We start from the raw sequence: 27,281 nt of genomic DNA, 5'->3' as shown, positions 1-27,281 counted from the left end.
CTCCTATTCTATGACGCACAGCCTGAGGCTTTAATATTCTAAGCATCTTCCCAATAAGGGTTTCTTCATTTTACAACCTTCTTAAGCCAAGAGGGGAGGGAGAAAGTTTTATATTTTTTTAAGTTAATTTTCCTTCTTATCTTGCCAACTATCTCTGTGGGACAGGGGAATGTAAATTCATGATGCTCTTGAAAAAGTGCAGTATTGGAAAATTTATTGTAATTGAGGATTCCCATTTGTCTTACATTCAATGCCGTTTCCTGTAAAAATGTGAACTGGTCTGTTTCTCCAGGAAAAGAAAAATAAATCTCACAGATGTACTTATTACCCTCCTGGGCTACTAGGATATGCTTACACGGGGGGGCCAATCAGGTCTGATCAGCATGTCTTTTAACCAGAAGGACTGTGCCAACCATTTCTGAGCTTACAGGAGTGAACCTTCACTTAGAGCTGCCCTTTTCATTCCAGCCCTTTAAAGGAAGAAAAAAGAATCCAGTGTTGAGATTTGAGTGTATTTCATGTATCTAAAATTATTCATGGCTAGGAGAAAAAGAAGAATCGACAGGGAAAAAATTGTATTTCCTTTTGTTTTTCAAGAGTGAATGTGGGGAAAAAAAAAAAAAAAAGAATGCATGGGATACCTCCTTTGCTCATTCTCCCCTGCTGGTTTGACCTCAGCTCCCCTCACCTCTAAATTTTGCAATGCATTGAGGCTTAATGCTTTTTCATCTCTTCTCCTCTCTCCTCTTAAAGTTTCAGTTCTGTATGATAAATAATTTCTAGAGGTCTACTATACAACATCAGATGCCATAATTAATAATATTGTACTGTACACTTAAAATTTTGTGAAAAGGGCGGATCCTACGTTAAATGTTTTTACTACAATAAAAGAATTTAAAAATACATTTAGGAGGAGGATGAGGAAGATTTTTTAACACTGTCAATCATCAGGTTATGGAATAATCTCCCAAAGGAAATGTGAAAATGCTGTCATTTAAGACATTTGAAACCAGACTGAAGAAAAGCACACAAACACATAAAGTTGGCTTTGTCCTTCTCACTACATGGGTGACAGGACCCGCACAAGCATGACCTAAGACAGCGATGCCAGACCACCCACTAGCGGGAGGGAAAAAAAGATGAAGGTTGGGCTGGAACTGATGACTCACATCAGGATGACTTGCTCAGCGTGTTCCTGGCTCAGTTACAACATTCCCAGGGTGCTAGGAAAGGAGCACTTACACCACATCACCATACTCCCAGCTCAGAGAAGTTTCCAGGGAATACAAGAGGCTCTTCTCCACTCTGCCCTACTTTTGCAATTGGCCTGTGTTGTGTTTTGTTTTGTTTTAAAATAAGAAACGGCTCCTGTAGAACACCAGACCATGCAATTTATAAAGGACAGACAGACCTTAGACCAGGAGTCAGCCAACTATGGCCCAAAAGCCAAATCTGGCCCACAGCCTGTTTCTCTAAATAAAGTTTTATTGGAAGACATCCAAGGCCATTCATTTGCATAGGTCTATGGCTGCTTTCATAGTTCAGTGGCAGAGCAGAATTGTTGCAACAAAGACCGCATGACCCACAAAACCTAAATTCTTATTATCTGACTCTTTACTAAGGCTGATCCCTGCCTCAGACTACTAACTTTGAGAATACTAATTCAGGAATCTCCAAGGTAAAATATGTTTTAAAATTGTTGCCTTCTTCCCTTCTTTTAAGTTATAAAATAGAAAAAAAAAATTTTAATTTGAATAGATATGCCAGCTTTCTATGAATCTAGTCCAAGACATCACATGCTAGAGGCTGAAGCACAGACACATCTACGATGCCCAAAATAGTATAATGATGAAGAATGGAAGCACTAGAATGAGAAAGACCTGAGCGTGAATCCCACATTTGTGATGTATCAGCTGTGTGACCTTTGGCAAGTTACGTATTCTTTCTAGCTTCACCTTGAAATAAAGTAAAAAATATTATCCAGCTCATAGGGTTCTTGCAAGGAGTGAGTGAATTACTGTATGTAAAGCCCAGAACCTGGTACATTAACATGTGCTCAAAAAACTACCGAGTTTTATGATTACTATATTATCAACAACTTAAAATTTAGGGGGGTCAAGTTTCTGAGGTTGAATATAAGGCTGATAAAAACAAATGCATCTCTTGTTATGCATTACCTGGGCAGTTTTCTCCACGATCTCCACAGAGAGGGCCATCATTTTCAGGACTCCTGGTTGAATTCCCATCTGCCACAACACAGTGGAGGATCGCTAGACCTTCAATTTTAAAACAGAACCAAAACAAACATGAACACTTGTTCAATGAAAATGTGCTCAATGTGAAAGATTCTATCAAAGTCATGACGATTTATGAAAATAACAAGCCTGTGGCTCCCACTTCCAAGTCATTCTCCCGCAGCAAGGGAGGGCTACACAGGCCAGCGTGGCTCATTTTTTAAGCTCAGGGCTCAAGACAGAATTTTCAAGCCAGCATCACTTACATCCTGTGTAGCAATGTATTTTCTCCATGCCACACGGACCCAGCGTTTTTCAGGTATAAATTGTTGAGTGTGCTTCTTTCTGGGGAGATGCGAACTAGATATTCAATTCATAGGAATTATTTAAAAATTTCAAATTCCTCCAGCTAAGTACCTGTGTCTCTGACAAGGACAGGCTTCACAGAAAGGCATGGGGAAGAGAGGAACGCTGTGTTGAGGTTAGGACAGCTTAGAATACAAAGTGTAGTCCTTGCGTGGGTCCTGATTCAAACAAAGCAACAGTAAAAATCACTTATGAGATAATTAAGGAAATCTGACATTGTCTGGACATTAGAGAATATTAAGAAATTGTTATAGTTTCAAGTGTGATAATGATATTGTGGTTTGGATATAAAAAACAGAGTCCATATCTCTTAGAGATATGTATTTAAATACTTATTAAGGAAATTAATGTATCTCTGATTTGCTTTAAAATAATCCAACCAGGGAAGAGGGCTGTGAGGTAGTGAGGGAAAGGCATAGATGAAACAAGATTGGCCACAGATTGGTAACTCTTGAAGCCGGGTGGTAGGTATATCAAGGGTCACTCTGCTGTTCTCTCTACTTTTTTATATATATATATATTTTAAATATCTATAATAAGAAGTTGGAGAGGGGAGGGCAGTGGAGGAGAGGTAAGACGGCTTGGTAGTTAATTTTTCCTGAGTTAACAACCTGCTTTTGCCACTTACAACCATGCACATTGGGCAAGTTTTATAACCTCTCAGTTTCCTCATCAGCAAAGTGGATATGATTATTATCTCTTCTTCAGAGCATTGTGAGGATTCATCCAGTTAAGTGTGCAAAGCACTTAATACAGTGCTGGCACATAATCGATGTTCAATTAAATTCTCATTATTATGTAACTGGTAGGAACAGAGTAACTTGCCCACTGGTTGTATTGACATTTATACATCTAGCCAAGGTTCTAAACTATACATGTCCTCCAGTACAATTCAGTTCAACAAATATCCACGAGCACCCAGAAACACACAGGTGGATAGGACATGCTCTGCCCTCAAACTGCTCCAAAGCTACTAAGGCAGGTAATCAGCCAACCAAGTAACCAAAACACAAAGTGAGAGTATTGTACCAGAGAACAATAGTATCCAGAAAGGTCAAAGGCCAAAAGGTCTTCAAAAAGAGTCTTTCAAAACAGAAATTCTTTTCTGTCTCTATTGAATTAGAAAAAAAAATTTTTTTTTTTAAAGAGGTGGTAACTAGCGTTGGAAACAGTGAAGAGAAATAGAAACTCATATCCATTGGGGATGGGTAAATTAGTATTACATTTCTGGAGGACAATTTAGCACTATGCATGCTAAAAGCTAAAAGCTTAAAATTGTACATGCACTTAAATCCAGTAATTTCATTTCTAGTACTTTTTCCTAAGGAAATAATTTAACATACCTAAAAAGATTTCACTACAAAATTTCTCCATGTGACATTGGTTATAAAAAATTAGAAATTACCTAAATATCTAACAATAGAGAATTGATTAAATATATGGAATACTTCCATGCAATAAAATGCTATTCAGCCATAAAAAATGATTTTCAAACATTTCAAAATATTCCTCCGTAAGAGAAGCAGGCTACAGAATAGTGATGTCGTGGGATCTGAGTGTTTGCATCTGTTTGTGATAAGTATAAAAATATCCATACAGATAAATAGCCAAAAAAGTTGGGTAAGTAAGTAGGTAGAGAGTTGCCCACAATGGTTAGAAGAAGACTTTTTCCTTAATTTTCTTTATTTGCACTTTCTTATTTTTCTACCTGAATATTCTGTTTGTTGCAACAAGAAAAAAGGAGTAGCTCAAAATTTAAAAAAAGAAACAACAATTTGGCCACCAAATTTCCAGATTTTTCCTATCTTTTATCCCAACACCTGGCCCCCTCCTTTCACACTTAGAACAAACCAGAAACAATCATTTACGACTTCTCAAGCACAGGAATTGTATATTAATCAGTTTGGTAATTCTGGAATCTAACACAGAATACAATGGATATTCAACAAATGTTGAAAGATTGACCAATCTTAGGTCAATCTATAAACAAACAAACAAACTAAACAATCAATTTCTAGTGGAAAATTTTAACCATCTTCTTTTTTACTATAAAAACAGGTTTAAATCATTTTAAAATTCCCATACATGGGCTTTCTTCATGGGCAGATTCAAGAGGCATTAATTCTGCAGTTGATCTGTTCTGATGATGGAAATTGAAAAATAAACTAAATCTCATAGAGATTCAACATCTGCAAACTGAGGATGACAATATCTCTGCCTCAGGGGTATTGTAAACCCTAAGTTGAGTAACATAAGAAACGGCACACACAGGGCTTGGCACATAGTATACAATTTTTAGTCTTCTACTCCTTCCCACTATCGCTTACGATTTAACACATCATTCTTTATTTCCACGTAACAGAGGAAGTCCTGATTCCATTGAAACCCTGCCCGGCCCTCTGAACATTCCGGCAGGCTGAGCCCAGGCTCTCTTCTGCTAAGGTTCACTCCACATGCTGGTATCAGCTGGCAAAGGAATTCCACTGGGTAGAGCCCCTGCGGAGGACCCCTTGCGGTAGAGACATTCTCAGGCCAACCAGACACCAAGCTCAAGGCTCTGGGACAGGGTACACAGTTCCTCCTACTCCCACCTAATAATCTTCATCAGCTGGTGGTCATGAACCAAATCGAGCTTGAGCCTGAAGGACCATTTACTTAGTCTGCATATTTTTTAAAAATTGAATCATGACCGTTCATATCAAGCCTGGATTTTCCTGCTTCTATTTAAAAAGCAGAAGGTCTGGCAACACAGATCTGAAACACCTTCATGGCAACAGCTGGCTAGAGCCTAGTAGCATGTGACCCCTTGAAATGCCACAGACCCCCATCAGGCTTGCTGCGTTCATTTATTTTAACTGCGTAGACCCTCACAGGCATTTGAGTGAGTGATCTGTATGGAGCGACTCAGAAATCGGAGAAATGCTCACAAAACCATCCACCCAATATTGAAGGTTGCTTCAAAGACAAAGGCCACTCCTGTTCCATCGTAATTCAACAGATATTTATTAAACATTTTGTGTTTGGCACTGGTGCACAACACTGAAGGTTCAAAGATAACATATTATCACTAACCTCAAGGAGCTCATATTTTGGCAAGGAGGATAGACACACAAATCTATAAGGTATAGTGTGATGAGTACAAAAGAGATAATACAGGAATAACACAGAGTGGAGAATCAACTCTGCCTTAGCAGCAAAGACTCACTGAGAAGACGGGAATTATGGTGAGTTTTTAATGAGTAATAAATGATTTTTTAAAACATCAATTAATAACTTCTAGAAAATGAAAATTGTGTAAGCAAGATAACATAATTATAGTACATTATTTGTTTCAGCAGTGGACAATATTTATATGGTAATAATAATGTAAATACTGATAATTTAACAAAATTTGTCATAAAATCAGGACCAGTAATTAGCCAACACAGACCATGTGGGGAAAGTGGCTGTGATTAATCATAATTTGTGCTGTGCTAGTTCTTAAGTGTTTTGAGTATCACCCCTATAGTAACTATACTAGAATTAGAAGAGAATCTCAATAGGTAAAAGTCTAAACTTGACAAGTCAAGAAATAGCATTATAAGCATACTGTTTAGCAATACGGAGATAAACACAGAAGAGGCACTTTAAAGAGTCAAAAGTGGTTGATTCTAGGCAGGTGAAGAGGCAGGAAGGCAGGTACAAAGATCTGCTATTCATCGTTGTAAACTTTTTAGTACTATTCGATTTTTAAATATCTGTGTATATTTTTTACTTTATTAAAAACAAAATTAATTTTTAAGAAAAGGATAAATAAAATTGTAATGAACCAGGGCATTCTAAATAAAAGGGACAACTTATAAAAAGACATGGCATGAATAATTTGTCTAGTTCGCTTGGAGGGTGATTGGGGCTTGTGATGGAAGAGGAGACTGGAGGGCTGGTAGGTCACAAATGGCCTGAGAGCCACGTGAGTTACTTTGAGTTCTGTTATGTCGCTAAAATGGGGTCATTGAAAAGTTTTAAGTGAGAAGCAACGTGATCATCTTCTTTTCTTTCAGTTTGAAAAGGTTGCTTTAATACAAATACAGGTGATTCAGACATACCTAAATGAGGTGATGGCACACAAATCTGTATGGAGAAGAAGAAATGAATGCGAGAGATATTCACAAAGTGAAATACAAAAAACGACTTGGTGACTAATGGGCTAGGGTGGGAGATAAGGAAAAGGGAGTCTAGGATGACTCCGGAGTTTGTAACTAGAGTGAATGTCTGGATTGTGGTACCAATCACAAATATAAGGTATACAAGAAGACAGACAGGTTGAGGATTACTGTAGACTGAATTTCTTGTTGAAACCTAACCCCTAATGGGATGTGACGGGCCTTTGGGAGGTGATTAGGTTGTGAGGGTGGAGACCTCGTGTATGGGATCAGGACCCTTGTAAAAGACACCTCACAGAGCTCCCTTGCCCCTTCTGCCATGTGAGGACACAGCAGAAAGATGGCTGTCAAAAAAAAAAAAAAAAAAAAAGAAAGATGGCTGTCTATGAACCAGGAAGCAGGCTCTCCCCAGACATTGAAAATCTACTAGAGCACTTCATCTGGAACTTATCAGCCTCCAGAACTGTGAAAAATAAATGTTTGTTGTTTACAAGCCACCCAGTCTATGTTATTTTATTATAGCAGCCCAAACTGACTAAGACAGGCATGGAGAAAAATTCAGTTTTAGACACTCTGAATTTGAGATGACTGTGTCTCATTTAGAGACAGTAAATGGATATTAGATCTGGAGCTGTGGAGTGAAGTCATAGCTACGGGTTCTACATTTAGGAGTTATGAGAAATAAACTGGTATTTAATGCCACACATATTGATCTGTTAGAAAGAGCCATGTGAAAAGAGAAAGCTGATTATGGATAGAATACTGAAAAAAATCAATATAATAGAAGGGTAGAAAGAGAAGAGTCCTCAAGGGATCAAGAAGAGCCACAGAACTAAGAAGAGAGGTTTTCTAGAAGCCTTTGGTCAACTGTATAAAAACTGATGGAGAATTAAAGATAAGAACTGAAATATATGCATTAGATTTGACAACCAAAAAGCAGTAGCAATATCTTGCTAAAGAAATAGTAATGGCATGAAAGCTGTGCAAATAATTGTAGATTACTCTTCACAGATGTTGAACTGAGAAAGGGAGGGGGGTTAAGATTAGTCAATATGTACAGAAAAAAAGAGAGTTATTTTGCTTTTGTTTGATTATGAAAGATAATTATGAAATTATTATTCCTTATGTCTTCCTTATGAAAGACAGGAAGATGCCAAAGGTACAGGAGAGAGGCAAAGGATGAATTAACAGCAGAGCAGAGAGGTTGGAAAGCTTAGCCCAAAAGGCAGGGCCACTTCTGCAATTGCGATGTAGTCCTTTGCAGTCAAAGTTAGTAATTCTGGCAAGTATAACTCTATTTTGAGTGAATGGAAAGTCTTTGGAAAATAAGAGCTTAAATGTAAATGTATTTTATATTCAATACGTCTGACCTCATTGCTCAAGGAAATCCAAGTTCTGGTTAAAATGAGTGGGAAACATCTAATGTGTTTCTCAACGTCCACATTACTGGCATTTGGACTGGATAATTCTTTGCTGTGGGATTCTGTGCATTGTACTATGACCAGCAGTATCCCTGGCTTTTACCCACAAAATGCCTGTAGCATCCCCCTCCCTTCCTCCACCTGCCACTGAGATGTCACAATCAAAACTGTCCCCAGACCTTGCCAAATGTTTCCTTGGAGGAGAAATTACATTGGTTGAGAACCACTGCAATTCTCTCCAAACTGTTTTAATATTTTTTATCCAAAACATAGCTTTCATGTTTAATATATTCCTTTAATCTAAGTCAACTGCATAGCCTCAAAGGCTCAATTTTTGACTTCTTAAAAAATTTCTTAGGCAAAATACCATTATCTTTTACGGAAAGATCACCAAACTCAGTCATTAATTCACCATGTGACCCTGAGCTAATTAACACACTATCCTGACCTTTTTCCTCAGGAGAAATTAGGATCATAGGTTCCCTGCCTATTCCATAATCTAGTTCACAAAAATCAAGTAAAATAATATAGCAAAAGAATTTTTAAAGGAAGATACATTATTAAAATTACCTTTATCAGAGAACCTGTGGTTCTCTGGAAACCATAATATGGAACTTAGATACGGAAAACGTAAGATCTTCATTCAAAAGAGTCACAAATTATATTAAATTTCAGAATTAGTAAGACCCTTAGAGGTACTCACATCTCCTACCAACCCTCAGCTCCCCTAAAAACATCCCCTGGGAGAGTTCACCTTTAAAATTTCAGCACAGAGACTTCACTCCTTTCTAAGGCATCAGATTTCAATGAGACCCTTCATCCATTCTTTCACTCACAATCATTCATTCATTCAAAAAAAAAAATTAGGCACCTATTTCTAAAGCTCTATAAATGCTTCTGTATGTTGAACTGGTGTTTGCCTTCCCATAATTTTACTCTGCTCATTGGAATCACCTGGAATAAGTCTAATCTCTCTTTCTCGTGACTGATCCTCGTATACTGGAAGCCAGAGATCAAGTCTTCCTGAAAGGATTTCTCTTCCTCAGGCTAAACATCCTGGTTCTTCCAACCGTATTTTACCTGACATCATCAAGACCTCTCATAAGCCTTGACATCCTCCTTCAAAACAAGGTTAAAATACAGCGCCATTTTACATGGTTTGGCAAAGACAGAATAGAGTGGGGCTCTCAGCTCTCACATTGTGGGCACCATATTCCTGATAATGCAGCTCCATAGCATATCAGCCCTTTTTAACTATTCCATTAAATACAGGGGTTTTATTCTGCTTAGAATAAAAAGAAGCTCTTAAACCACTTATGCTGCCGGAAAGCTGTGTATTGATGGCTTTTTTGTTCTTTTCGTTTTTGCTCTGTTTTGTTTCATTTTAATTTTAACCTGAGAAATGATTTTGTATTGTCCGTTTTGAATGTTATTGTGTTAAATTTTACCTGTCATCCAAATATTTCACCATCTCTTTGTTTTCTTATTCTTTCATTCCGCCTATTATCCATGCCTCCCTGCTGCACGTGACCTGCAGAATTCTCAGATGCATTCAAGCAATAAAAACAAAATAATGTTAGATTAGCTGCATTTGCTAAGTGACTGGATATTGAGTCCCTATTTCTGGGGTTGCTTTTTAAATACCAAATCCACTCATAAAATTAAAGACAAAAAGGAAAAGAAACCCAATTCTACTTTAGTGAGTCAAAGCTCCATTTAGTTTTATGCACTTCGAGATTCTCAAATTAAAAATTACAGAATGTATTAAAAGTATTATCCCCATCAGCCATCTTGGAGAATGAAGTCATTGGGAACAATACAAGCATTCAAAGAGACACAGCTTGACAAGGAACATGACCCGCTGTCTCAAAGTTACTGCTAACGCTGAGGTAAGTCATACACCAGCTGGGTCAACTATTTAAAAAGATCAAATGTGACCAACCTAAACAGTCATATACGTTGTATTTGCCTCATCTCTGAGCTGAACTTTCCATTTTTAGAGCCAAGTACATTTTATATTTTTTAAATAAACATAACATTATCACAAAATGTCCATACATCTATATTCTGATAACTTAGGATATCTTCTTAGATACCCTAACTTCTACTTGTGTTTACTAAATCCAGTGATTTCCTATGACATCACATCAATCTTATTTTAGGAGTCAAACCACACTCCATGTCCCATTAGACAATTCAACTGTAAATCAACAGAGAATGTGTCAATTTATGAATATAAGCAGAAATTAGAAGAATATTTCACAGTCAGATCTCTGATATTTCATTTATATGAGAGGGAAGCAGTATAGATTAATAGGAAAAAGATATTTGAAGTCAAATGGAGCTGTATTTGAATCCTGAATGTACATTTTAATCACCAGCTTTGTGGTAAGATTAAGTTACTCAGCATTGAACTTCAGGGTCCCATCTGTAAACTGAGGCCCATAATATATAACTTACATGGTAACGATTTAACTATCTGTTTAAAGAAAGTGCAAAAAGTAAATTATGAATTATTAACCCCAGTAATGCCCGGCACAAGATAGGCACTCAACAAAATAGCAGCTCTAAGAGAACAGAAGTAAAAAAAGAATTCTTATTACTCTAGTAAAATATAGATTCTCAACTCTCATTGACGAATATTGACAAATTTCTACATTTATGATGTGATTTGACTTGTGTATAAAATATGCTTATGAAACAAACTACAAAAGACAAATACACATACATATTATACTTCTATAGTGCACTTATACATATGTGTTCAATGACGAAAATCTGTATGTTGGTCTTTCCACATGCTGCTTTTTTCCAGTGTTTTCAAAAAGATATTTGACATTAATGCACCTCAACTGATTAATAGAAATATGTCATCTTCTGCATATATGATTCTTTGTATTTTCAGCACAGTTCTGCCATTACTCAGCATGGTGTTTATGTCAGATGGGAGTTAATGATTCAGTTGGTTAGTTAAGTGATTCAGTGATACAAATATAACAGATAAAGTCAGATCTTAGATGATACTATTTAACAGTCAAATAGATTATATTTGATTAGAAATCTAATTTTAATTTCTGAAAAATAAAGTTAACAAAATTTTAAAATTTAAATCAACGTTAGGAGTAAAAACTATAAGCATCCGGGGAATTTCCCAATGTATCTTTATTGTCAAAAAGAAAAACAGAATCTTGAGTATGCATGCTATACACAAAAAGTATTTTCTACGTCCAAAAAGAGGACATGTCTAAAATGGAGTTGAAAAAAATACATTAAGTGGTGGAACTGCTGTTTAACATTGAGCTTATGGGTGGCTGAGTAAAAAAGTGTGAAATAGATTAAGTTTGACATTGATGTTCTCCTTCATCTTTTTTTAACTCCTTTTCTGTCTTTTTTTGTTGTTGTCTTTTCCCCTCCTATAAACAAGTATCCTCTTACTGCTTTAACATTTCCCCTAATAGAACATAATTTCTTCATAGATTTCCCTTTCTAAATGTATTTGCTTTCAAAGCAGACCTGCAAGGAGAGAAATTGCTTAACTCAACAGAAATACTCTAGAATCAAGTGCCTCAGCCTGGGTCTTCTGGAAAGCAGAGCCTGAGACACAGATTAAGGGGTTATCACCTTATTAGGGAGATACAAGCTCTGGGCCATGAGAATGAGAAAAAGGGAAGCAAGCAGAGAAGGAGGCAAAGCAATGCAATGTGTGTACCCATCATGCTGGGTGCAGCTCCAGAGTGAGCCACAAAGACACTGAAATGAGTGACACATTCACTCATCCATGGGCCATGTAAAAGGCTCAGAAAGGAACTGCGTCTTGAAGTAGCTCACAGAAGAAAGAATGAGGGAGGAATTTCTCTGCCCCAGTCACTTCCATCGCCCATTTTCTTTTGGACAAAATTTTCCCCACTGGGTGCTGCCTCCCCCAATCTCTGGTCCCTTGGTGAGTGAGAGGCCAGAACACATGACCTGGGACATGGCCTCGAAGTCCCAAAAGAGGGTCAAGCTGTTATGAGTGGAGAGCTGATCAAGGGACAAGGGAGGTAGTTGAAAGGCCCTTAAGAAGTGCACGATTTTGTGTCCCAGTACAGTGAGGATTGGGGGCATCAGGACACCTCGGGGGAGCCTTGATCCAGGACAAGGAGGGATTTTTCTAAGGTCTCTCAAATCACACCACCTGGAGGACTGCCTATTCTATAAAACTGAAAGACAGGCTTCCAGATTTTCAGAGCCAGGAGGGGAGGCCAAGACAAGGGTAGAGAAAAAATAAGAGAGTCTTCACAAATAGTTTACGTCCATTCAAAATCAGGAGAGTAGAATATGACCTCCTTCCTCCTCCTCCAAAAAAAAATTCTATTCCAAATGGTAGAAACAATATCTTGGTGTTTAAGAAGGGCTTAGAATGATGGATAACATTTTTTTAACTCATAAAAGAACTCCACACTCTTATATTTTTAAAGCCCAGAGAGGGAAGTAACTTAACAACCTGTCATACATAAACTAACTCATATATCTGAAAGCTGTCAACACCACGATAATGCCTTTGCTAGTAAATCAGCCTTTTTTATTTTTGCCATGACCGTTATTAAATCTGTGACAACAATGACTAAATTGAATGGGAACCCTATAGCAACCTAGAGCTAGTTTCTTAGAAATCATCAGTTGTCAAAACTTGACATTTTGAATTCTATCGCTTTATGATAAGGCCGGACCAGACAGTCAGACATTGTAGTGCTTTAAATGAAAAGCTCTGGGATCACTGAATTTCCATAATAGTTCAAAGAGAGGAGGCAAAAGGAACCATGGAAAAAGAACAATTTGTTATCAAGGAGGATTATCTGAGTGCAAAGTGAGGAGGAATAGTGGAGTTGGCTTCTGGATCCAGCGATCACACAGCCTCTGACCCATGAGGAAACAGTCATCAAACTTTAATAATGGTAAAGAAAAGAACATAGGGTGTCAGAGTAGACACTCTCCCAACCTGAAAAAGCCCCAGAATTTAGGCCCTTAAAATGAGTTAGGATAACTCAAGCCAACTTAACATTAACCCATTATTATCTTTATTGATCAAACCATTTGCAGAGACCAGAAACATCAATCAATCAGTCAATCAATATCAGACAGTATAATTGCCAGGTATAAAGAAAATAAATTCTAATAGAATTCCAAAAAGAGGCAATGTTACGCTGAAGAAATTATAGGGAAAACTCTCACAAAAGAAGCTGGAAACTAAACCGGACCGAAGGCAATGACGTAGAAATGAGCTGAGTGTGTTTGGGGGGACAATAAGTAAAGATGTCCAGCTGGAGTGAAGAATTATACAGAGAAGTATCAAGAAACAAGGGCCTTCTTGATGTGTGTAGTGTGACCGTGAAATAATTCAATTGATTTTCTTGTGTGACCTATGAAAATGACTCATTAAGAAATAGTCACACCACGTTTCCAGTTGAAACTTCAATGTCTGTTCACCACATCCTGAATAAAGCAGCCGACTAACCTAGAAATCAAGAAGTATTTAATAGTGGCGAATGCTGTTGGGTAGAAATCGTTAAGAAAGAACGGGGTGCATTTCTTTTGCTACCCTTCTGCGGAGGCAAATGGAAAGTGCATCGTTTCACCTGGCATCTAAATCACATTTTGTTCTTCTTACCCTCTATTACCGGATAATTATCATTTATCTAAAAACAAGTAGAGAATCTTCTCACAGAAGTTTCCTATCATAGGATGTTAGAAATTTGCAATGTTAGAAATTTGTCTCCTGAAATAATAACATTTGAAATTTTTGTCAATATAATTTATCAATTATAGTTATGCTAGGGTTTTTCCCCATCACAACAGGATCCCAGGTCATAATTATTATCTTAATAGATGGTAAAATATAAAGAGTGCAGCGTCTTTAAGGCAAAAACTGAGCCTGGGGCAAGGGATTGATACTATATCCCAAGATGTCCTCTCATCACATCATATGAGGGGTACATGATATCTACATGGCATTATTGGTGATGTTAACCTTGATATTTCTATTCAGGAAAAGACATGGTGGAATACGGTTTGGGCCGGCCAGGAGTGAAGTCACTCAAGTGATTTTCTTTTTCAAAATTCTTTACCATTAGCTCCCCAGGTCTCCATCTGTCGTGCGTCTTCTCCTTGCAGAGAAGTCAGCTGACAGTACCAACCTCCAAAGTACTCCCAAAATGAAGTAAAATTATAGTAGTATCTATAATTCATGGAGTCATAAGAACCTTTGGTGGTCATTTGGTCCAACTCCTACCTCACCTAGGAATCACCTCTACACAGCTTCCCATGAATGCAATCCAGACCACAGACATGCCCAGGCATGGGAAGATCACCACATCCCAAGGCAGCTGATTCCATTTTTTCAGAGCTCTACTTGGGAGAAAATTTCCTAAATTAATGTGAGAGCTGTCTTCCAGGAATGTTAGTTCATTAATCCAAGTTGTATACTCTGAACTACACAGAGGAAACCTTCGTTGGGTCAACTTTTCAACTATTTGAAATTGATTCTCATAACCAAAACTTTCTCTTTTCTACCCACCACCCTGACCTCTATCCTTCTATCCTTTCAGTTGTGTGTGTGTGTGTGTGTGTGTGTGTATGTGTGTGTGTGTCTTTGGCTTCCCCATCAATCTCCTGTCTCTTGTCTTTCCAGAGCATCAATGATTTCCTCAGAGCTCACTCACCATGACCTCCTCCTGAGTCTCAGCCTCCTCCATCTCCACAGTATTTGATATGGTTCATCTTCCCAAATCTTCCATCTAAAACTCACCCACCTCTTGGCTTCTTCACTTAACCTTCCCTTTTCACTCAACTCTGCCAGTTACTTTTCTGACTCCTACACCATATATGGGTGCCATCAACACTCTACTTTCAGTCCTCTTTTTCTTCTGATCATTTTTATTGTGGTAAAATATATACAACATAAAACTTACTATCTTAACCATTTTTAAATAGACCGTTCAATGATATTAAGTACATTTATATTGTTGTACAACCATAACCACCTGATCTCCAGAATTCTTTTTATCTCACAAAACTGAAACTCTATACCCACTAACTCCCCATTTCCTGCTCCCCCAATCCCTGGCAACCACCATTCTACTTTCTATCTATGATTTTGCCTTGGTCTTCTTTTTCATAATGCCATTTGATCTCACAAAATACCCATAGACTTAGTGTTGGAACAAATATGTACTGAGGGTTTACTGTGTGCTAGGCACTGTGCTAGAGCCTGAAATTATAATCAGCTAAATGATTCATTTATATTTTCAGCCCTATTTTCTAACCAGATGATTGTCCAAACTGGCTAGCCATTAAAATTTCCTGTAGAACCCTTTTTGTAATAATTTTTTTTTAATTTTGTAATAATTTTAGATTTACAGAAAAGTTGCAAAGTACAGAGCATTCCTGTACACCCCTCACCCACTTTCATTTCCTCTAATATTATCATCTTTCACTACTGTGGTACATTTATCAAAATTAAGAACCAGCATTGGTAGATTACTATTGATTAAACTCAAGACTTCATTCTGACTTCATCAATTTTCCATTAATGTCCTTTTTATGTGTCAAAACACTTAGGAATTTGGCATCTTTGATGACATTTACCCTGACCACTTGATTAAGGTAGTGTTCACCAGATTTTTGCCCTGTAAATTTATTTATTTTTTTTCCTTTTCATACTCTATTCCCTGGAAGCAAGTCACAAAATCCAGATCCTATACTCAAAGAGGTCAAGGAATTAAGCTCTACCTCCTAGAGGGGGGAGTATCCTCCTCTATTATTTGCAGTTATTCCATAAGGAAAATTTGTTTCTTCTCCTGAAAAGTCTTTAAAAATTTAGATTCATAGGGACATGTCAACCAGACTTTAGTAGGTCTGGGGAGAGGCCTAATAATCTGTACTTTTTGCTTTTCTTGGAAGAACAATCAGACTTGGGGTCCACTGCTCTAATCTGAAGTCAACATCCATATTTCCAAATGCTCATAAGACTTTTGAATGTCTCAAAAGCAGTTCACATCCCTACCAGAAAAAGGAAGTTCTCTTTCACATATGGCACCATAAATTCTTGTTCTCTCCCAGGTTAACAGTGTTGGAAACAGCTTTAATTCTTTTTTTGTTACTTAGACAAGTCATTATGTCATATAAATTGTTGCTTAGAAATATTTATTGAATTTATTCCTTTCTCTCCATTGCCTGGTCCAGGCTTTCTGGGCTAGGTAAAACCAATCTTAAAACTACTGCACTCCCTATATAATTCCCCTATTGAAAATATCACAGTAGCTACCCATTATCCATTATTATTGCACTCCCGAGAAGGAGTCCTTCTAACATGAGTTAGGGACAAAATGATGCCCTTAATGGTGGAGAATGGAGCTGTCATAGAATAAAGTGAGGTCTTCTGTGAGAAGAATAAAGTTCATTCCCATTTAGTTTCCTCTCTCTAAGTGTTATGTGGTCATGAGCCAGTTCCCTGAATCTGTCCTCTTGGATAAGTCTCTTTCTCCAGGTGACACTGCTACTCTAAGATGGGTGTGGGGCTACCCCCTGGTTATGAACCACCTCCAGCCTTAGAAAACCTAGCTGTACATCGTTAGGAACCTTGAAGCAAACCACTCAGGTCAGCCTCTGATCTGTACTTAGCTCTTCACCAAGCTATAGGGCCTCCAGTAAAAATGGAGTCTAGACATTTCCACAGAATTAAAACAGGTTCCTCAGGTAGGAGGCCATATAATATTTTAAAATAAGGTCTTGACATATAATTAAAAGCATAAGTGTATGTAAATTACAAAACCTCCTAGCTCTAATCCCTAGGAAATCCTGCAAAGATGTCACTGCATTGAGAATTCAGGATCCTGGGGGAGGGTGTAGGTTACGCTGCCGGTGGGGTAGGGGTGTTGGTGGCCAGCGATGAGTTGCTTTCTCCAGCAAACCCTTTAGGACCAAAGAGCCGAAGGCATGACAACCAGGACACTCATCGGCAAAAAAATAAATAAATAAATAAAATAAAAAATTCAGGATCCTGCCTAATGTCCTCATTCTGAAAAACAAGTCCTTATTCAGTCAATATTTCCCTCAATACCACACAAAATCAACTCTTTGTTCTATGCTTTGAGTCTGCTCACTCTCTGCTGCACCAAAAAAAAAGAAAACAAGTAATTAATTTATCCACCTTCTAATTTTTCTCCCAATTTTTTCCTCTACCACCATCGTGGAAAAACTAACTCAATTCCCTGTTTCCTTGGTGATATTTTTTTCACAATCACTTCAGCCCATAATAAATTCTCCTTCTCTGAGATGTTTAGCCTGTACTAGGTAATTTAAACTCTGTTAAGTATTGAACTACTTACTATACGATGTTTCATTTCTGATGAACATTTATACCCAATATAATACAGACTCTTTTTGGAAAGACAGCGACTTGGACAGCTCTCCTTAATGCTAAACACAGTATTAGACACACTTTATAATAGTATTAGACACACTTTAAAATAGTACAAATACTTAGCTATGTCTTCCTCATTATTACATGTGTTAGAAATAAAGACTGTACTTCCCAAAAACCGACCCAACACTATGCCACAGTGGTGCGGGATAAATTCTTGCTTTTGGATAAGTTCCCGTTTTGCCGATGGTGGTAGTCAATAGCTCAATGTCATGAGCAAATCTCATTCTATCAGGTCAGCCTACTCCGGAATAGGAGGTACAGCCGCCATCTCAGTGAGGAACTGTCTAAAATAAGTCATTGTTAGCAAATTCGAAGACATTAAAGATGGACTATAAACAGATGCTGGAGAACAGTTCTAGTTTCTGATTGTGGCAGCTAGGAAAGCGTGCGCATGCGCACATGCTGAAATTACAAGGTTTACGTCAAGATCTTTGCGACGTGCTATGAGAAGCTACGGGTCTAGGAGAACTTCCTGGGCTGTGTGCATTCAGATTTATTCTTTGAACAAATATATATTGAGCACCTACTATGCACAATAATCCTGTAGGCACTGGGAATATAGCTGTGAACAAATCAGACAAAAATCCCTGCCATCGTGGTACTTACATTCTAATGGAACTGTTTAAAGAACTGTTGAAAGCATGGTTATGATTTCTATTTTTTTTTCCTTTGCTTGCTTCCAGTGGTGAATATTACAGCAATTTCCTTTGATCAAAGTACAAACACACTCCAGCTGGCTTAAATGAACACAATGATTCTATTTCTCCTTTTTAGACATACCTATGAAATACTTTAAAAGTTATCTACATATTCACAAAGTTAAGAATATTAATAAATATTGAGCATTTTCTAGCCAACTATTCTACTAAAATCTTTTCCTGCATTATCCCATTTTATCCTCAAAACACTCCTGTGTCCCTAGATGATAGGTACTATTATCATTATTATCATTCTATACATAAGAAAATGCAGCACAGGGAGATTAAGTAACTTTCTCAATGTTACAAGACAATTATTATGGAAAAACTGAATATTTACGCATGGCTGTCTGCTCCTTAAAATCTAAAAAAAATTATTTTGTCATTAGAAAACTTTTCTAAAACAACTTGTTTATTTTCCATTTGTCTGACATTTAGAAATGAATTTTGACATTGCATCATCATTCATTCTTCCAAAATGACAGTTTATTTCTTTTTAGTTAAGGCAATTATTTGTATAACCCCAATAAATGAGACAACCCCATTTTGATGAGATTAAAAGTATTAAAATTATCTTGTAAATATTTCATTTTTCTCTGCTAGTGAAGGCTCACTTTTTATCTGATTCACCTTAAGATGTTGGGTTTTGGTATCAATGCCAGGAAAGTGCTGGAAAGCTTTTCACTGCATAAAACTAGGATCAAAATTGGCAGTTGAAGAAGAATCTATAGACTTTTTTTTTAGAAACAGATAAGCACTTTGCTTTTGCAGTGGCATTTCTTACATTTGTTCCTTCCTATCAAAGCCAGCCAAAATAGAACTCTTGAGAATTTTTATCTATTGCCTATTTCATAACTAATGGGAGCAGGAATTTGAGAAATAAAGGCAAGGGAAAATTTTTCCACCATTTGGCAGACCCTGATTACATTTCAGAAGTACCCAGAATTTAAAAATCCAAATTTTTTAAAATTAATGGTTTCTTCTGTGCTTTCCAATTATCCATTATAACAGCTCATGTTAATCCAGAACTTAACTATGTTCCAGGCACAGTTTAACTGCTTTATGTAGTAACTCACTTAGTCCACATAATACTCTTGGTTCTATTGCTGTCAGCTTTCACAGATGAGGAAACTGAGGCCAAGAGGGTTTAAGAGATTTGTCCAAGATTAAGGAGTTGGTAAATCGCAGCAGCAGGGGAGTCACGCCTAGATGGTCTGGCTCAGAGTCTACACTCTTGACTACAACATCACGTTGACGCAGGATATGCTCTCTTTACTCCTCAGGAAGAGGCCTGCAGGTCCAATCAGGGGGAATGTAAAGCAAGGTCACCTCTCTCCGTTTGCCCTAAGGAGTGTGCCCTAAGTGTCATAGTGTCGCAAGCAGTCCACGGAAGTGCAGGAGTCACCCACAGGTTCAGGTTCATTTAAGGATAGGGTCAGAGTAGGATGGCCAACGTGATTCTAGGCACAGACCGAAGGAAAACACCTGGTCTGATCAATGCCAACTGTTCACTACCAGCTGGGATGGCCTGGGCCTGGGATATGAGTAGGCAGGTTTCCTGGCTGGGATGAAGAGCCAAGAGCCCAAGAACTTGAGGTATAGCCAGAGCCTGGGGTGCCACAGATGTATGGGTAGGCAGCAGAGAAAGCAAAGATGGTAGGAGACTGCTAGAATGAACTTAAATGCTTTTAAAATAAGTCAGGAGAACTGGGTTCCTCTTAAATACAGTGATATGTCATTGTACTATACTTTAGTGCCCTATCGCCCACTGTCTCCCCCATTCAGCAACAAATATTTATCTACTATGATCCAGGCACTGTCACTTCATCCTCGTTGTTCAGGCTCATAAAGCCAGAACCTTAGACAAGTTACTTAATGCCTCTATGCCTCATATCCTTGTCTACAAATGGGAATAATCCATTATGTCTAGCTTGTGTGTTCAGTGGATAGTGTTATATGGGGGAAACAAGTTATTACACTCCTAGAATAATGCCCAGCATGCATACTACATAACTGCTCTGCTATTATTTTTGGTGTAAAGATCAATGAGGTAATGATATGAAAATGCTCTTTCAATTGTGAAGGTCCCCAGAATGTAAAGAGTTATTATGGTGAGATTCCATACCCAAGGTTAAACAGATATCTGAATGCATAGTAACATCTTGTGTCAGTCACCCTATGAGACTGGACCAGTCAAATGTCAGAAACTCAGCAGGAAGGTGGTCATGAACAAGTCGAGTCTGGGTCTCCTAAAACGGCCTCATTCAGCTCTGATGAAAATTTCCTGTCCTTATTAGCGGGCTTTCTGCTCTAGGGGCAGAGGTAAGCCTTCCTCTCCTACTCTGGACAGGCCTGGACGGTGTGGTTCACAGTACTTAGATCTAACCATCAAGGAATCCAGACAATTGATAGCTGTGAAATATTTAGACATAACATTAGTCAGAGAAGTCCTCAACACTAAGTCAGACTGCATTCAGCCTCCCAGCAAACCTATCTCAACTTCTACAGGCGCCACCAAAGGTTTTTTATATATTTAATACTAAGCAGAAACCCGTGAACATAACAACTTGGTTACTCCCAGCTAATGAAACACATGTGCATTAGAAGAAATTCTAACCAAATAAGAGAGCAAATCACCTCACACCTCACAGAATTCAAAGGGCATTTTTTAATGAACCATTGGAGAACGCCCTGAGTCTGATGCTTTTCCCTCCCCGCTTGAAACACTTATTTGAAAAGCCTATATTTTGACTGATGAGATCTGCCCTTGAACCAAATATATGAGAGATAGGTAGCATTACCGAACATGAGAAACAGAAGTAGACTTACTACTTGCCAAAAAAAAGTCCATCTGTGAAAGGATGTCTATCAAGACGGGAAGCAAGTCACAAGTAAGAAGAGATGAAGAAACACTACCTTCTACATCATCTCTGAGTAGTGGGCATGTTTTGCCAACAAGAAATAGAACTGTTTTCTTTACTGAAATTGCTGTTTCTTTAATGCCTGGGCATTGTCACACACAGCCACTTGCATTCACTCATTCATTTAACTATTATGTTTTCAGCTCCCACTATGTGCCAGGAACTCTTTATACATCTCAACATCTCAAACATAAGGCTAATGGAATGAGTAAATCCATGGTTTTGCAAAGAGAGAAATGCTATATTAGTAACCCATCCTGTTATACAACCAGCTGAGGCACTTTGAAATAAGAAGGCTGAACACAAACATTGTTATACATTTTGTCACTGTTTTGGAATCACTGCTTCTGGTCTACAGGTCAGGTAAATAATATACTACATATCCTCAAAAAAAATGTAAAGAATGAATAAAAGTCCTTCTTCGCTATTTGACTTGATCTTGCTGATAATCAAAGTAGGTTACTACCCAACTGATGTAAGTTAAGATTAAATACCCAATCTCTCTCCAACCATCTAAAAAATCTCCTCATTTCTTTAAAATCTAGCAATTATAGGTTCATTTGGGCTACCAAGATTCCTTTTTTAAGACACAGATATGGCTGGGCAAACTGCAGTCATTAGCAGTACAAAGCATAGCCATTTTAATCAGATGACTTTCCTCTTAAATTTTACTTTGGGGGACTGTTGACCAACTGGAATATGGATTCTTTGTGGATCCAGGGGTTTGTCTGCAGTTTTAGAAGTGTATCGGGATCGTGGCTTAAGCCTAAACTGCATGCAGCCCAGATGCTGGCTTATTTGGACCCTCCTGGGAAGACACTAATTCTAGCGGAGAAGTTGACAAGCATGGTTCATGGATTAGAAGGGTGACTCGGACTACAGCTTGGTGCTGTTTCTCTGACTGTCCCCTCAGCCTCCTAGTGACATTCATGCCTCCTAGTGACATTCATGCCTCCTAGTGACATTCATGAGTTGATTACTATTAGAGGGTGAGAAAAAAACAAGATGAGGCTTTCCCACTGGGCTCTCCGTGGATTTCAGGAGCACAGGATACTGGGGTGAGCAGTCTCTACAGAGATGGGGCAGTGCCAGGGGCGTGGACAGACACATGGACTCTCTGTCCTGAGCACCTTTGACCTCAGCACAGATATTTGCAGGCCAGGCATCAGCAGGGCCACCTTCAGCGGGCACAACAAAGCTTGCCTGCATTATTGGGATCTTTCTTCCAGAATTATTTGGGAATTTCCACACAACAACTGAGAATGGAGCCATAGCAAAATTTGATTTGTAACACTTGTTAATATGCAAGTGTGGCCTGTGAAACCTGGGATTCTTGAAGAGGAAAAAAACTCCCAATGCCCTTCTAAGCCCAAAAGCATATCTGAAGGGGCAAATTCTAAAATCTTCACCGTGTGGGGCTTCAGCTACTTCCTTTGTACAATGAGAATTTTCCCTGCTGCCACCTACTTGCTTTACAACTTGAGACCTAGATATTACATCATGAATACATTCATATTCTCAAGAAGAACTTAAAAAACCAACTTACCTATATTAATGGTTTAGATTTTAATAAGGAGGGGAACATATTTTTGACCTTCAAACTCACTCATTTTTTAAAAAAGAAACGTTTTTTTCCCTTTTTCACTAGCTATGATTTTAGCTTTAGTTTGTTATAGCAGTTGGATGAGAGGGAGAAATTTAAAAACAGAATAAATAGGGAGTCCAATTTCTTCAAGATTAAAAAAAACACTTTAAACAAAGTTATTGCCCCTTTACCGTATTTACCTAAGAAGCAAGCATCCATGGTTCTCTTTGTTAAGGTAAAGTTTACAGGAAACAAAGATCCATTACAAGTAAATGGAAGTTAAATATTATTGTAAAAAAATTTTCTCTTAAATTCCCAGTAGAAATGTTCGTTAAAGATCAGCAGAATGTCAAGTTGGTAAGCACCTTAATCTCATCTAAAGCAACTCGTTTATTTTATAAATGAGAAAAACAATGCCCAGAAAATTGTAACTTACAGACGTCTCAAGTCACGGAATGGCAGAAGCTGGAACCAGGTCTCACTCGGGTCAGGCTGGAACCAGGTCTGCTCAGTGCCAGCTCTCAAGGCACTTTCACTGTGACATACACACACACACACGCATACACACGCGTGCGCGCGCACCTAGGACATCACACAGCCATTGCTCACATTCTTTTCAAGAAGTAAATAAGATAACATGCGACTTAAATTAGGAATGAGACTTAAAAGTTAAATAGGACCATTTAATGGAAACACTGATGTCAACAAATTACATCCTTTGGCATTTTGCAAGGAGTGGAGCCTCTTAGGGAGTCTGGAGACTGAATTCAATTCCCTAAACCAAACATTCAACAAGGCAGTTGCACACTTAGGCTACCCTGAGTTACAACAGCACTGGATTAGAATTCTGTTTTGTTTTTTTCATTTCTGCCTTTTGACAAGTTTTGCGAAAAAAATAAAGTACCGTGTGATAGTAAATAAGGAAGAATGTCCATCAACCTGAAATAGTCATTTCTACCATAACACTTCTGCTGGCACATCACCCTAATCTTGTCCTGTATTAGCTTGTGCCTGGATTACACCTGAGACAATCAGGTCCTCTGGCCCTCTCCCCTCCTCCCACGCTGCACCCCACTGCCAGGTTTATCTCCTTAAATCATTGTTTGTATTATATCACTCTGTATTCAAGACCTATGATGGTATGTGGTTAACTGTTTATTGATTTGTATCAAAATATTTTAATCTGGCTTTTTTGGCTCTTCATAATTTGTCTGCCTCTCATCAGTTCTACTTTCTGGCAGGCTGACTGCCTGTCTCTCTAGGAAATCAATCTCATTCCCATCACCAACCCTTTACTAAATGCTTTTGCCTCCTTTCGTCCCCCTCTCTCCCCTACTACTGATATTTCAAATCCTACCAAGTTTCAATCCTACCCACTCAGGTCCTCCATGCAATCTCCCCACTGCTCCATCCCTCCCTGTTGAGCTCTCCTTTCTCTGGTTTCATGACTTTTTCTCCTATTGTTTCATATCTGTTAGTCCCGCATTCCCAACTTCAACATAACATCTTTTAGGGCAAGAATCATGTCTTAGGACTCTCTTGAGCCCTCCTCCCACCCCCATTCCCATATACTCTAGCATCTTGCTGACTGTAGCAGATTTTCAGTAAACACTTTGACAGTAGGACAGACTGGATAAAATGGAGGAAGAGAATGCCAGCTTCATCCAAGTGATGCTGGCAAAAGCATAGTACTGTCTCTAGGCCTAACTCTCAGGCCCATTGCCCTTCTTCAGGCTCCACATCACTCCATCGCTAAATTGTTTCTGACCTCTTCCTCTGCAGGGTTTGTAAATCAGTCCTTTCTCTCTAACCATGATCTAAGTCTGATCCACTTCTGACCAAGGTCATGACACCTTTAAGGCACCTCTCTTATTCCAAGGACACAGCCAAATGGAGGTTTCCACTTAGATCCCACCTCTTTTCCTCCATAAGAGAAAGCCTGGCCCTTTCCAGGCTGGAAGGTAGTGTCCTCATCACATAGACACTTCAGCTGTGGAGACGCTCCTCCTCCCACATTGATGCCCCAAGCCCAGATGTCCCTACCCCTCATCCCAGCTAGGACTACAAAACATTGCCAGTTTCCCTTCCCTCTGCCTGCACCCCGCACAAATGACCATGATGCAGAGGGGATGTCTTGCCGTAGTAGGATTTTCCCACTTTAGTATCTACCTGCTACCTTCCCATACTAGAGGGTGAGGGGAACCTTGCTTCCAGCAGTATAAACTTGCCCCAGCATCCGAAGTTCCAGCTCTCTCTCTGCCAGCGCTGACTCCCAAGGAGGTGAGGGGAGCCTCCCGGGAGGGCATCCTACCGCTTCTCCCACGGGCCACTCTTCCCTCACACCAGGTGACCGACCACACCCAGTAGTCCTTAACCTAACCACCCAAGTTTCACCTTCTAGGTGAAGAAAAGTTTTCTCTCTGCAACTTCTCCTTAAAATAGGAAATAATATATTCCAAGTAAAGCATCTATGTGTTTCATCAATAGTGCCCTCAGGAAAATATGTCATCTCCCTTTCCTTTTGTTTCCCTATCAGGAACAGGAGGTCCAGGTCTCAAATGTTGAATCTTTTTTCCCTCCTCCTGGCTCCTCCCAACTTCGCCGGCAAGAAAGGGGTGGAATAATTCACTTTCGGGCCTTCCTCAGCTCTTGTCTCTCCGGGGTCATCCCCTTCCTCTCTCTAGCACGCGCCCACGGTGCCCAGGCAAATTGCTCTCCACCCTGCTCCGCAACTCCCGGCGGCCTGCATCTCAAGCCAAGGAGTTCCCTTTCCTCTTCGTCCCAGGGGATGTCTTTGCGGTCTAGTCTCCCAGGCTCCCGCTTTGGTGGATTTTCAAAAATCGTCCACCTGCCACACCTCCTCGCTCGCGGGCACCGCGCCGCAAAGGCCAAGAGCACCTGCGCCCCGGCCCTCCGCTCTGTGCCCGCCCACGGGATCCCTTCCTCCCTCGGACCGCCCCCTGCGCCCAGGGCCGCCGCAACAGGTGCAGCCCCAGGTGCCCAAGTGCTGGATCCTTAACCTCGTGCTACCCCAGTCGTCCAAGTTCTTCGACCCGGCCCTGCCAACCCCAGGGCCCCCTCGGGTCCAAATGCCAGCGCGGAAGGCTCGCCCTCCCTGCGACTCCACCCTAGACTTTCTTCCTGGGTCTCCAGCGCCCAGAGCGGCCACTTACCCAGGGCGAGGGCCAGGAGCAGTGGCAGGGAGCTGGCGCCGCTGCCCGGGGCGGCCCGGGCCATCAACCCCGCTGCCGGGCCCAGCAGCCCCGAGACGAGTCTCCCGCCTCCTCCTGCGCCCCCTTCCCGGGCCACGGGCGCCCGACGGGGTGCCTGGAAACGAATCCCGGAGCTAGCAGGAAGCGAAACTACTCCCCAGGCTGGCACCCGGCTGCCGGGCGGGCGAACACTACCCCGGGCGGGCGGCCGACAGGCTACGCGAGTGTCGCCGGGAAGAGGGAGCCTCCTATTTATCCGCGCTCTTTCTGCACACACCCCATCGACGAGGCGCAGGACTTCGTCGTGGTGGCCTCCACGCCGTTCCCACCCAAGTTACCCCACACCCACACTCCGGGACACTTGCGGGCTGCCCTCGGGCCAGCTCACCCACTCCCCCTGCTGGGTCGCACCTGACGGTTCATTTCCCTCCCCTTGGGGAGTCGAGGAGGTGGGGAGGGAGCGGAGAGAGAGCACGTGGAGGGGTCCGAGGTGCGGGGCCTGCGGGCCGCCGTGGAGCAAGCCGGCTCTAAACTCCCTCCCCGAGCCCACTGAGCGAGAACCGCAGACCCGGACTGCTCTGGAATTCCAGCTCCCCTTATTTCAGCCAATTGCTGGTGTCCTGGAGGGACCAGAGCCAACACTCACTGTGGTTAACCTCAGGCATTTGACAATTTCCAAGCTTCTCTTTTCCATATATAATTTGTTGAATATCTGGGAGTGTGGGCTCACCAAGAGCTACTTTAAGAATGTCACTTATATTTTGTATTTCTCCATTTACTCGTCTACCCATTGTATTTTCATTTATTTATTTAATTCATCAACTCTGTTGGATCTATAAGAATAAGGAGAATGCTTTTTGCCTGGGGCTTGCCAAGCACTATCTCTACCTCAGCACACCTCTTCTTTGAGGAGACGTGGAATCTGATGGTTCTGCACCAAGCCTTTCCTGGAACACAAAGGCATCCTCACAGCGTTCAAAGACAGAAAGCAGCATCCAATTTTACCTTACATGATTAATATGTTTGTTTCCAAAATAACTAAAGGGTACAGCAGTTTTCGTACTGATCTATATTCCTCTTGCGTGATCAATATGTGTAATCATGCCTCCTCAGTACAGAAGTTGTATTTCTACAGTATCCGAAAGTCCAATAAACATTCATTTACATAAGAAATGCAGTTCAGATGTCTTCCCCTTCCTCCCCATTGTTTAAATTAAACAAATTATTATGTGCTTTTCT

The 27,281-nt window shown here is 39.9% G+C and overlaps 1 protein-coding gene across 1 annotated transcript in view; it reads right to left on the bottom strand.

The window, feature by feature from the left end:
* The window catches only part of BTC (betacellulin), a 41,611-nt gene extending 15,249 nt beyond the window's left edge, over window positions 1-26,362 (bottom strand). Inside the window, exons 1-2 of the mRNA XM_068542151.1 lie at window positions 26,004-26,362; window positions 2,178-2,276 (exon numbers count right to left, since the gene is read on the bottom strand). Of these exons, the coding sequence (XP_068398252.1) occupies window positions 2,178-2,276; window positions 26,004-26,067 (163 nt within the window). The 5' untranslated portion in view covers window positions 26,068-26,362. The remainder of the gene's footprint in view (window positions 1-2,177; window positions 2,277-26,003) is intronic.
* Window positions 26,363-27,281: the final 919 nt, after the last annotated feature.

Source organism: Eschrichtius robustus, chromosome 4 (assembly GCF_028021215.1).
Source record: "Eschrichtius robustus isolate mEscRob2 chromosome 4, mEscRob2.pri, whole genome shotgun sequence".
Lineage (NCBI taxonomy): Eukaryota > Metazoa > Chordata > Mammalia > Artiodactyla > Eschrichtiidae > Eschrichtius > Eschrichtius robustus.
Note: the sequence above shows the minus strand (reverse complement) of the source record. Positions and strands in the feature narration are given on the sequence as shown.